The following is a 13,704-nucleotide window of genomic DNA, read 5'->3' as shown; positions in this document are numbered from 1 at the left end:
GAACAAAGATTTTTTAACCATGGCAGAGAGTCAACAAAAAATATGTTCATTATCTTTATAATTCAAAATAATTTATGTTCAACTTAGTTCAAGAAACATTATGAGTTGACTGGAGAGCAAACATGCAAACACTTATGGAAAGAACAACTTTCTCTTACATAAAACTCATGCAGAAAATATATCAAGAATGGAAATTGTTATGTTAAAACTAAAGAAAAATCGGGAGTATTCATTAACGGCATACAGTGGTTTAAAACATAATTTTTTTAAGCACACATTGTATCAGCCATAATACATCAAGTGGTGTAATTGTTTATCTCCACTTATAATCTCTTTATTGTGACAGTTATCGTTCGACCGTCCGTGCAGATCAAAATCAGTAGGTAATGTAAATATTTGCGTTGGCCAATTTAGGTCACATTTAGTTACATCGTGTCTAAAATTAAATGCTGTTCATGCAAAGCTAGTTTCATCTCGAAAGATATCATATCAACCACTAAACAATAGGAAGTCGCCTGTAATAAACACAAAACCCCAAAAAACCCGTCAATCCGAGGTTGAAACGAACTTCCTAGAAAAAAATTATTAGAACAAAATTATTATCAATGATACTGAATAAATTTATTTGAAAATCATGAAAACTAATATAAATGAACTGATTTCGACGGGGAAAAAAGAGATAAAATGGAAGCAATTTTCCCAGCCTGACCTTTACCAGAGATAGATTATCTCTTGTTTCTGTAATAACGCAAGAGGCACATTAAAATAGAGAAATACGGAATACCTATAGAACGTCCAAAACGACAAAATTGAAAATCTTGCAGGCTTGTTTGATTATGCCTGATCATGAACGGCACTGGAAAGTGCAAGTTACCGTCCAAGCCCCCCCCCCCCCAGCACCGGCTTGAGCAGAATTCAACATTTAAACATGAAAAGGTGAAATTTTGAATTCAGAAACATCAGCAGATATGTTTATACGGCGGTTATCAAAGACTTTCAATGAGACTTTTTCGTGCCATTACATGAAAAGCGGCGTATGTTCCCAAAGTAAAAGAATACATGTGCCCTAAACGAGAAAACAATGGAAGAACTAAACAAAATGGAATTTTAAAAGGGGATAAGAAGTTATAATTATCTGGAAAAAGTCATCATTAGGAATCATTAAAAACAGCAAGCTTACATGAAAATTGCAGACTCGGTTTGATTGAGTCTGCACATAAAGCCTGCATATCACAGACAAGACGTCAAACGATAAATTTAAAGAGCAGGCAGTCTTCCTCCAGCAGTAAAGTTGATGAGTCCGAAATGACCTTTGTTCCTTACCACTGGTTATTGTTGCTTGGTCGTGTGGGGGTTTGCATTCATTGAACGCCGCCTTTCCTTGTTGATCTTGTTTATCATAGTTTACTATAGTGGCATGTAAAAAAATGCCAACACAGCAAATCACTTCTTAAATCGTAATCTATAATCTACGTGTCCGTTTTCAAATTATGGACAATGCTATACAGTAATTAACAGCTTACACGAAAAACTAAACGTAGAACCAACAGTTAAATAGCTTTGACCACAAGTCCTTGAAATATACTCAATATTATCATATTCAAACGAATAACAAACAGGTGGGAAGTATCTCAGCTTTATTATTTAAAACATGACAAAAGGAGATTTTCCTGGAGCAATGAAAAAAAAGAGAGGATAAATTGGTAAAAACCGCAGACAGTTGATTAAGTCTGTTAAGGAGTGAAGATGGTATGAGCAACATTTCTCCTCCGGGAACAGGCTTGCACTACACAGAGTATACAATATCTTTAACACTAAAATATCAGATGCATTGATCCCGAAGGACATCACTACTAATCACACATCATACTAATAAGTTGCAAAGAAAATGTTCACATTAGGTCATTCAACATGCGAGAGATATTACAAGTAAATGTTGCTATATAAAATCTAATTTAAGAAAAAATTAAATGGTGCAATGGAAATCTCAAAGATTGCGAAACTTGGTAAAACGGCCTGTATTTGGAACTTTACATGGTCCTTAAATTAGTGCTGTAAAATTTGCTATGGTACATGTAACGTCCGATTTAATTAATAAATAAAACAAATATTTGGCAGAAATAAACGGTTATTGTTTATTAATGTAAAATATAATGATGTTTACACATGTAATGAAACATTGACTGTTATTATACTTTTAATATTTCAGTAAATAATGTAAATAAGAAAATGTCAATAGAACAATTTTTGATCATTTAACTCAATGTTTTAAAAAAGATTTTGAATGATGGACAACGAACAAGTAACCATATCTGTTAAGAGATTTATCGCTTTAGTAAATAAATAAAGGGTTGTTTTGATAAAACAAATGTACAAATCAGCTCTCGGTCAAGGCTAAAGTCTTATGTAAGACAGTTTGTTGAATGTTCATTCAAATATTTGTAACCGGTCATCGTTTTATCTAGCTTTCGTTTCGCCGTTTGTATTTTTTTTGCATATTTATATAATTATAAAAGTAAACAAATATGTACATTTAGATATCATTATGTCGGTGGCTTATATACATGCTGTCATTTTTATTATAACGAAGTATAACGGAGTGTGCCGCTTTTAAAGTTTCTTTTATCATAGCATCTAATCCAGTTACTACTATATAATAATATACTAGTATCTGTAGTTTTGTAATGTATACATTTTCTATATATGAAAGGAGATTAAAAAGATAATTAAAATTTCCCATTATATGTGAGAAACAGAAAAATTCTCAGTCGGTCAATAACATAAGACTAGGTTTAATTCGGTTGAGTCTCGATTTCAGAAGACACAGGTTAATATTAAAGCATTACTTTAAGGGACAATTAAGACGTTATGATGGTTATCAAATAACTTTATATGATTGTTTTCTAGCATGAATATATACTGAGTTGCGAAAGTAAGTGTGCACTTTGTTACAGGATTATTTTGTATTTTGTATTTAAAAGCCAATTATGCCTCAGAAAAACTTTTATATTTAGTTCTCCAAAGGCTTTTTAATGTTGGTGGAATTTTATAGTATCAAATAAATAACTCATGAACCATCCTTTCCGTCTGTTGTTTTTGGCAATAAATACAGTTATAGCGAATTAGTATTTCGTATGGAAGTCAAAATACAACTTTGTCTACATTCTGCTCCTTTCATGACAAATTAGTTCTCGCTACATTGTCAGGTAACAAGCATCTTACATTTCTCTTAAGCTATTATTTAAACATTATGGAAGTCATAGTTGCCCTTTCTTAAGAAGTAAAAATGTATTTGTTTCAGATGCATAATGTACTTACAAGAAAAATATTGGCATATTTGCAGAAATATATTGATAACACGACGATTTACATTTAATTAAAATTTAAACATCATCAGAACTTTGCTTTCGTGTAAACAGCTGAAGGATGAAAAATAAAAGTTGCAGAATTGTGACTTTTCTGAATGCATTTTGCCTTTGAAAAGTTGATTTTTTTACTTGAATATCATTCAAAACCAAGTCTACGTTACGTCAGGTCCATGCAGTCTCAAATACTTTCTTTATTCCATAGATCAGATAAACGCAACAGATACTGATTAATGGTCATGAAACGAGTCAAAAAGCGTCAAAAAAATCACTATTTCAACTTTTAATATTCATCTTCCCGCTCTTTTCACAGAACCAAACTTCTAATAAATTTCAATACAAAATAAAACATTGTATGGTGAATACATTTCCTGCAAATGTTGATACCAAATTTGCCACTATTTAATCTTGTGTACATAATTTCCTAGTACCCAAGTACCGGGTGGGTAAGTATTGTCACATCAATGAAGAAAATATGTATTTAATTAAGATTAATAACCATTTTTTCTTTTCGCGTAAAGTAGCCGTTAAGTTAAGTGTTTTGCTTGAAGTCTAAGCGATTCTATATAATTGGAATAATACAAATACAGTATTAAACATTTTATTCTTACTATTTAATATAGACAGCTAAATGGATACAACTTGATACAAGTAGTATCTAAAATAAGAACAAAATGAAAACCTTACAGAACTCCAAAAATCTCTAGATAATATTGCTGGAAATTTTCAATCAATCTATCTATAGTTTGAATCAGACGATTTACAGACATATGAGCCGCGTCACGACAAAACCAACATAGTGGGTTTGCGACCAGCATAAATCCAGACCAGCCTGCGCATCCGCGCAGTCTGACCAGGATCCATGTTGTTCGCTATCAGTTTCTCTACTTGTAATAGAGTTGGTACGCGAACAGCATGGATCCTGATCAGACTGCGCGGATGCGCAGGCTGGTCTGGATCCATGCTGGTCGCAAACCCATCACGTTGGTTTTGTCGTGACGCGGCTCATATGAATATTACATAACTAAACGTATTGTATAATAGTAAATGATGTACATTTGTCAATATCCTGTATTCCATTAAATAAGTATCAAATCCGTTGACATTAAATCGTTATGTCAAGTAAATATCTTTACAGGTGACGACATTTTAGCAGATTAAACACATCCGGAATGTTTTTTCCCGTTTTGTTGCTAATAGGAATATATCGGCTTTGTTACAAGTGTTTATTACAACCCGACAAAAAAAACGAATCATTGTCCCTTCGTTATCAGAAAGTATGACTTAACTAAAAGAGTTCTTTACTAGTGCTTTCAGTGCTTTGATTCATGAGCAAAGAATACACCTATCTTCCGCTACAAGATTAATTTGGTAACTTTCATTTGGATTAAAAAAGGACTAGTACAATAGGACAATTACAAGACCGGTCACGTGGAACGTGGTTGCACGGTTTAACTTAAACCAAAGGGTCTCGGTTTTGGTCTCCATAACTTCAACTACTTCGAGGTCTTTCAGATGCGATTCGAGATACTAATTTTGGTGATTTTCACCAAAGCGCACTGAAGAAGCTAGTGTTCCTTCTAGAACCAAAAAAAAACAAACAAAAAAAAAACTCGCTGTATATTGCTGCAATGCCTTTTAATTAAGCGAACAAATATCACGCAACAGAAATAGATATCGTTATTTAACATCATATTATTGCAAACCATTAAATCATATTGCTACCATATCGCTTTGTTAATAAAAATGTGTAGAACTCATTCATTTTCAAAATAAATACAACATTGAATAGATTGCTTACAGTGCATTTTTTTTGTAATTGCAATATCTCTTACCTTGAACTTTACATACACGGTGGTGGCATAAATATAGAATTTAATGAAAAATATCTTGGTTACAAACTGCAATTTAAATTACAATGAACAATGTCAATCTATATTTTCATTGATAAAATTAAAGAAATTTCTCAATGGGACACGGCGAGAGTGAAAGCCGCATGTAATTCACAGCACGTGCTTGAGGGCTGTTTTCAAAACATGCATTATTCATTCAAAATATTTTGAAAAGAGCGCTGTCAAAATACTTAGTGATACACCCCAGTTTCGGTATTTTGCCCCCTATAGCGCACTAGCAGTCGAGACGTAATGAAATGACATTTAAATTTTTAAAACATAATTTTTATTTGAGTTGATAAATCGTGAAGATTAAGATTGTCGAAAAAAAAGAAGATAAAAATACTGTTTTTTCTATCTGGGTCACATGATTTTAAATATACCATTAAGCTTACAATCTGTTTTTTTTTCCAATAACATTACATAAAAATATCTGCACAATGTTATCAGTTTATTTGACTTGCATAGCCTACATGTTGCCTTTGTACATTTTTCCGGTCCTTGTTTTGTGGATGGGGTAACGTAGCTATTTCAACATTAAATTGTATTAAACTGCCTAGCCTATGTTGATAATAGTGATGAGACTATTTCTAGAAATTTGACAAAATAATTCTACTTTTTCTAACCTTTATCATTAATCAATTTCTTTCTGTGAAAAAAAAAACGCTTACTAGTTAAACAGAAGGATTGTCCTGCACTGTATCATAATGTACGACCTATTATCTCCTTTGCAAACATTGGCTGAGGAATATCTGATGTCAACAATACAAATTATTTGGTTTAATGTTTTAGATTGTGATTTATGTTAGTATTTCCTTTCTTACCTCAGGGCGAGTACAAACTGACAAAATACTGCATATTTTGATAAACTCTTAGGCAACTAGGAAGAAGTTACTTCCCAAAGGGAATTTTTGTTTTACATTCTTCAATCTACGTTCCGGATACGATTTAAATGCACAATGTAAACATGGTGCACTTTACGTATAAACAATGTCAATGATTTTCGTATTCAGTGTAGTTTAGAAATGTGAAAGTTAAACAAAAGTTTGTTTGCAAATTTGCCATTTCTTAAAACCCCCTTGCAAACAGTACATATGGAATTCGAAAACAAGAAGGTTGGTATAAACATATACAACATTATCATGAATTGAACTCTATTGCCTGCCGACAATTAAATGTGCAATTGCCATAACAACTTTTATCCCAAACAGAGTAGTGTTACTTAAACTATTACGAGATCAAATAATTCATTTCTATGAAATGTCAGTAGATCCTCAACAAACAGTTTTCGCATCACAGTCTTTCCGGAGGTCAATGATTTCAAAACACCGCTAGAGTACGATATTACTTCAAATAGGACATTGAACATTTTAAAGGCACTGGATATCAACCTACAATTTTACAAAACAACATAAATTGCTTCAACAAAACAGCAAAGTCTTTCGGTTTCATGTATTTAAGTGCTCTAACACTGGAAGTATCGATACAGAAAGTAAGAAAAATGGATTCTAAAGACACCAGAATCAAAGGAAAGCATTTTTTTCTAGCATTGTCGGGCATATACTTTGTTATACATGTCACTTTGCCCAATGTTTTTGCTGAGCAGGAAATGTTAAAATGTTCTTAAACACAAAGAAACAATGTGTTTCCATTTAAATACTCCGAACGCAACTTTTATTTCATCTTACAGTGATAGTCCGCATTTAAATCTATGCCCTTTATTATTATTACTTACTATTGTGGGGTTTCTGCTTAAGACGGTGCTAGTGGGCGTCGTAGGTAGCTTGCAATTTCCACTACCGTCCATGAAAATGCTAACAAAGTATCATTTTTGCCGTCTTGGGACCTTCTTTTGGGATTCCGGTTTTTCTTTATTTTAAATGTTTTCTGTGTTCACAGATGTCAATGTCATGTTTAATCCTCCTTCAATTATAAATGCTTAATAATTTATCTGATTTCTATAACGTATGTTAACTATTTTCCGCGACCTTTAATTAATTGTGTAATAGTAATAAACATTTTTTATCCCTTCCGAATGCAAATATGCTTTGCGCCAATAAACAATCCAGCAATTAATTAAATCAACATCATAAACTGCACTTTATTGACAGCTAATAAAATTATAGAAAACAAGGCTACCCACACTGCACTTTATTGACAGCTAATAAAATTATAGAAAACAAGGCTACCCACAGAGCGTTGAAAAAGAAAACACCCGGGTAGCATTTAAGAGTTCTAGTGACACGGATGTTTGGCATAATCTCGTCTGCTAGTTATTGAAACTCGCTGTCAACAATGCAGACTATGCTATTACATTAAAATGCTATCACATTTAACCAGTTTGGTTCTATATTATCCGTCTCAACGTTAATCTACTCAAAGGTAAATTCAAAACTTATTTAGGTATATAAATATTAATTCTTGCATAAAAGCTGCGTAAACAGTTTTATATTAACGAGGAATAAAACAAGGCATATGGACTCGGGCTATGAATGCGTCAGATATGAATGCACTATCAAAGGTGCATTAACCCACTATTAGTCGGTTTCAGTTTATTACGACGACTCGAACTCGCGTTACCGGTGTTTGTTTCAGGATGTGGATTTACCGTTTCAGTCTTATGATGGATCCGTCTTAAACTCGTTATTGTTTGAACTTTATGTATTTAACAGATCTAGCCAAATTTTAAAATTACCCTTTAAGTACAAAGCTATCTAACAACACCAGTCCGTACTCTTGACTTTATAACATGAAAGGAAAATTACGTAAAATAATACTTCCGAGCTAAATGTCGTACCAATGTCCCAGTTACACCTATCCAGGATAGTGCTCATACCTTTGCTCTAAAATGATCACCACATTTTATGCTGATGAATAAAACCACAAATATCAAAAACAATATTTGCAAAATTTGAATTCACCAATCGTTATAAATTTTACATATTCAAATATTGTAGAAGTGTCGTCAAGAGCGGAACACCTGTGGTACTATAATATGATCAACTAAGCCTTTAGCACTTCAAATGACAGTTTATCCTATCTCATATCAATAAGGGGATTATAGTTGGTCAGTTTTCTTCCGGTTAAACTTTAAAATAAAATTCATAAAATGAATATCCGTCTGACTAGCTGTTTAAAAAATATTTAAGTATGTTTTTCCCCCTCCTTTTACATTTAGTTGCAATTCTCTTGCATTTTTTTCCTTTGATATGAATTTATTGCTCTTTACTTTCATTTTTATTTTAATATTAATATTCAATAAATAATAATAATAAAATAATAATAATAATAATGATAACATAATAATAATAATAATAATAATAATAATAATAATAATAATAATAATAATAATAATAATAATAATAATAATAATAATAATAATAATAATAATAATAATAATAATAATAATAATAATAATAATATAATAATAATAATAATAATAATAATAAATAATAATAATAACAATAATAATAATAATAATATAATATATAATAATATGATATAAAATAATAAATAATAATAATAATAATATAATAATAATAAATAATAATAATAAAATAATAAATAAAATAATAATAATAATAATAATAATAATAATAATAATATAATAATATAATAATAAATAATAATAATAATAATATATATAATAACGAAAATGATGATAATAATAAATAATAATAAATAATAATAATAATAAATAATAATAATAATATCATCATCATCATCTAACAAACCTCCTCACCTCCAAAAAAAAAAAAAAAAAAAAAAAAAAGAATATGAAGAGGATGTGATTATTTACAATCAGATCTCTATATCAAATTTACCCTTCAGTCATTCAACTCCTCTAAGCCTAGGTGATTTATAAAATAAACAATTTGGGTTCTTTGTTTAGACTTGGGTATTAATGTCATCCTGTAATTACATTGTTATTTTCCTTTTTGTTAAATTCACTGATATTTTATTACCTGGTAACTTCGAAAAGCGTTTGACTTCAAAACTTTTACAATAATTTCGCCTGAAGTATTTCGTAAGCCTATGTCCCGAGTCAAGATCAATTTCTTTTGTGAAGTTTTTTTTAATATATCATTTTATGGTAAGGTACGCAACTTCCCCTATATACCATTTGTCTTGATTAAATAAATGGTTTATGTAAATTTTAAAATCAAATCCGCTCCCGTTTTATTTTTTATGTTTTCTCTAAGACAATTTGTTTCACTACGACCGCTGTTAGGAAAAATTAAAATGAACCAATGATATAATGTTTAGTGATCTAAATAAAAAGAAAAAAACTGAATCCCGGAAAAATCATACCAAACAGAAAGCAAGAAAACTTAAAATCAAAGTATAGAATGGCGAGTGTATGCATATATTACTTTTACTTTAAGTCAGAGATTTCTTTAGCCAGCAGCTTTAGGAAACTTGATATTATATCTAATGTGAAAAAATTAATCGTTATTATAGTTTAAAATAAATAGCTTGGCATATATTGCTATTTATCAAGTATTATTTCTTGGTCATAAGACAATGTTATAATACAACGCACTTTCATTAAAAAAAAAACAAAAAAAACTTATATCATGTTTATGGACTATAGGTACATTATTATTAAAAACGCTTATCAAAATTCAAAACAAGCTTAACACCACTCGAATGATATGACTTATGGGTCAACTGTAACGTTTACTATAATTGAACAATTGAAACAACCCTTAAAATCATTTTACAAATGACGTTAAAAGAAGTTGACATTGCTAATGACGTTCAAAATAAAAAAAGTGAATTACTCTTGAAATGTTTCAAATACATATGAATAAGTTACAACTTTCAGATGTTTTATATTTAGTTCAAGAGCTAAAGATTTGATTCTCCTAAAGAATTCAAAATGTCAATTAAAAAAATAGTGAATGGTGTTAAGTGTTATTTTCAAATGCCGGCGGTCACATGATATATGTTTTATTCTTACCTGCAATTGGTTTCCATTATATCTAATTTTCAGCAAAATCTTCATCTCCAAAAGAAGAACAAAAATATTTTTCAAGGAATCACTTTGTAAAGAATAACACAATGAAGCAAAAAGAGGAGAGTCATTTGAAAACAGAACGTTAATGCTAATGTTTTCTTTCTAATGACCAAAAGGTTTCTTCCTCCATCACTTATGTCAATATTCAACAAATAGTCTATTACCACATCAAATGCATCATCGTCTCCGCTTGATATTAATTTATTAGTTTATAGACGACACATGTTTATTCAGATTAAGGTAATTTTTTCACTATTTCCTTTAAAAAATAATTAATTTTTTAAAACAATCAATATTTTACTTTAAATTTTCAAATATTATCAATATCAATATGCTTGTCCGTTCTTGGTGCCACTTACATCCATTTATACATACTACGATGTTCAAATAATTACCAACATTATAAAAGAAATTGCATAAGTTTCATCATTCCTCATGCGACAGATTTTACGGAAATGCCAGGATGAATTTCAAGTTTTATAAACGACCTAGATATATCAATGTCCTGAAAGTCGGTGCTTCCCGCCTTTCTATCTCACTCTCCCCTTATCTGGGACAATTAGTTTTTATCAACAATCGCCGTTTGTCAAGGTTACTCTAGCTGCTACTACAAGAAAACTAGATGAACCCTGAATCTAAACTTTCCAGACGTTTGTATTGATTGGCATCTACCTTAGATTCAAGTATTTGCATTGTTTGTTCTCTATAATTCTTTTATATCGGCCTTGATGAGAGCTCTCAAAACTGTTTGGTTTTTATTTTTCCTTTAGTGATGCAGATTGTGTTGTTTTGTCACCCAGTTTGCGATATGAGGAGATGACAGAAATGCCGGCAATCAGTCGATGTGGGGGTATATTGTCAATAAACGAGTACGCGATGAAGTGCGCTAGATTTGATAATCGCCTGTCCGAATACCCCACGGACTCGCGACCTTAATCGACCTAGTTGATAAAAGAAAAATCTAATTTCCGTATCAGAAAATGTCTGGCGCTGATAGGAAATGTTTGTTTCATGGGCTGAATTAAACAATGGTTTTATTGAATTTATAAATGTACTACAAGAAGACAAATTAATGAGAAATGTATGAAATTTCGTTATTAACTTAAGGGTGGCTAGAAAACATTTGTAAAAAAAAATTTACTTTTTCACTTAAATACACATCAAAAAAGGGGAAAAAAAGGGATTTACCGTTCTTTTTTAAATTAAGGGTACGTATTAGATTTTTAAATATTTAATTTTTTTGCGCACTTATTATAGATGGAGGATTTCGCATTAGATTTAATTAACTTGTGTTGCATCAATTTATTACGTCACGTCATTTGGCGGCAAAATAAAACTTAACGTTATGTGTCATGCACGTTTTACAGAAACATGTTGCGCAAATTCATGTATTAGTTTTTAGTTAAAATTTGTGACCTTAAGTTGTAATCATTTAAATCAAATTACAAGCTTAAAAATAGCAATATAAGAACGGCGAATGATATAATAAGTTTTGAGAATTTACAGCTTGATTACCTGATGAAATCTGGGAAATGAGTGTACTTTAATAAAGATAAGCTAGCATTGTGTGACAAGAATCTCCAAAGGAGCACAATAGATACAGAGACAAGAGAGCATTCTGATTATTAATAATTAGACATGGAACAAGATAATATTACATTGAATATGTTAGCCGTTAACATGCTTTAACCTGTGACAAGCCTTTGCCACCAGTATAGAGCCACACGAGCCTGCATGTCCATGCACCCTAACGACATTTTTATCTCGACATCTTCAAAACGTAATAATTGACAGTTTTTAAAAATTGGAAGCTAGACAAGTCCAATTAAGAAATTTTGTAGGTTTATGGTCAAATAAATTCATTTGTTTACTTGTTGTTGACTATCATAATTTCAATGTTGACGATGGGGCAAAGGGTCATAATGTTGTACTTAAATGTCAAAGATTGGATTGATTAAACGGGTCTGTGAGGATATTTTATATGGATCTTGTTAATCACAATTAATAACATACCTTATATCATCATCCCTGAGGACCTCCTTTTCATTATAGTATAGATTGTAATGAGCTTTGGAAGATTTATTATACAATGATAGTTAATAGCATTTTGATCTGCAAATGATCGTATGTGGTGATTTAAATGCACGTACAAGTAATCTTGAGGACTTTCTTCAGAAAAATAAAATTGTGTCAGTTTTAGATAATGTAAACACCTCATTTAATAATGTTGTTTATCGTTTTTGCTTTGTATATGAAACGGATAAGGATTTAGGGAAATTAATATATCATCGCAAAACTTGATCGAGTTGATAATTTTATATGCAGCTAATGCTTGTATTATTATATGACGTTAACGCTGCACGTGACCAAACGCTGGTAGTACTGAAGCTTAGATGTCCAACTTTAGGGATATAAATGACAATGTTAGAAAGACATATTTAAATAATAAAAACTTTGTACAATATCAGGAACTTTATGTAACAGTGTAGTACTGGTGTAGTACTGGTGAGTTTAATGTTGCTGATGAAATGATGAACATAGAAATTGCTAACATTGAAACATTAGTTAGACAAATTTAAGTGTTTCTAATATTTTGTTAGAATATAGAAAATATACAAATACTATTAGTCCCATATCTTATTGGGCCGAAAGTGATAGTATAAAATTAAGAATCTTTTAACTTTAAGAATTTACATACAGACTAAATCGGTATATGATTTAGCTACCAACAAGAATGCCATATTAAATTACAAAAATGTTTGTAGAAGTAAATATCTTCAAAGCCAAAATATCTCCCTCAGGCTTCAGTCAAATATATCTGTATTCCAAAATTGTTTTGGAAACTATAAAGGAATATGCATACATATCAAGGAATGATCCATTTATCGGAATGTAGGCGTGTGTCAATCATTTTATGCAGCATTTTAACCTCAGGGATGTCTTGATGATGAGGAAGTGAAGCCGAACTTGACTTTTGATTCTGAGAGTAATTCATTTAGTTTTCAATCTTTATACCAAACATGAAGACATGGAAGAAACTAATGCTGTTAAAGTATCAATATTTAACAGATCTGTTGCAGATGCATTGACAGGGGTGTAGCTAGGGCAATTTTAAATATACGCACAAATGTACGCGCAGGAGGTCAAGGACAGAGCCCCGGTGGGGGTTTAGGGGGCGAGGACCCCGAAAGCTCCACGGATATAGTCATTTAAGTATGATTCGATTATACAATTTCACGTTCATTTAATATCACATAAATGTGGTTAAAATCCTAAAAATAGAAATTGTTATTAAAGACTTATTACACCCGGGGAGATACTAAACGCTGGCGTTTCTTATTTAAATGAGAGTCTTCGATACTTCTGTAGTAGAGCCTCGGCAAAAACAAAGCTGAAAAGGGTAATAAAAGTTTTTAAACTATCCGAT

General features: G+C 31.0%; 1 protein-coding gene across 1 annotated transcript in view; it reads right to left on the bottom strand.

The window, feature by feature from the left end:
* Positions 1 to 10,252, bottom strand: part of LOC132755479 (fibroblast growth factor 18-like) — a 67,422-nt gene extending 57,170 nt beyond the window's left edge. Inside the window, exon 1 of the mRNA XM_060746355.1 lies at positions 10,221 to 10,252. Coding sequence (XP_060602338.1) covers positions 10,221 to 10,237 — 17 coding nt within the window. The 5' untranslated portion in view covers positions 10,238 to 10,252. The remainder of the gene's footprint in view (positions 1 to 10,220) is intronic.
* Between the last annotated feature and the right edge of the window lie 3,452 nt (positions 10,253 to 13,704).

The sequence above is a fragment of the Ruditapes philippinarum genome, unplaced genomic scaffold (assembly GCF_026571515.1).
Source record: "Ruditapes philippinarum isolate M1 unplaced genomic scaffold, ASM2657151v2 ctg219_1_1_1_1, whole genome shotgun sequence".
NCBI classification, from domain to species: Eukaryota; Metazoa; Mollusca; class Bivalvia; order Venerida; family Veneridae; genus Ruditapes; species Ruditapes philippinarum.
Note: the sequence above shows the minus strand (reverse complement) of the source record. Positions and strands in the feature narration are given on the sequence as shown.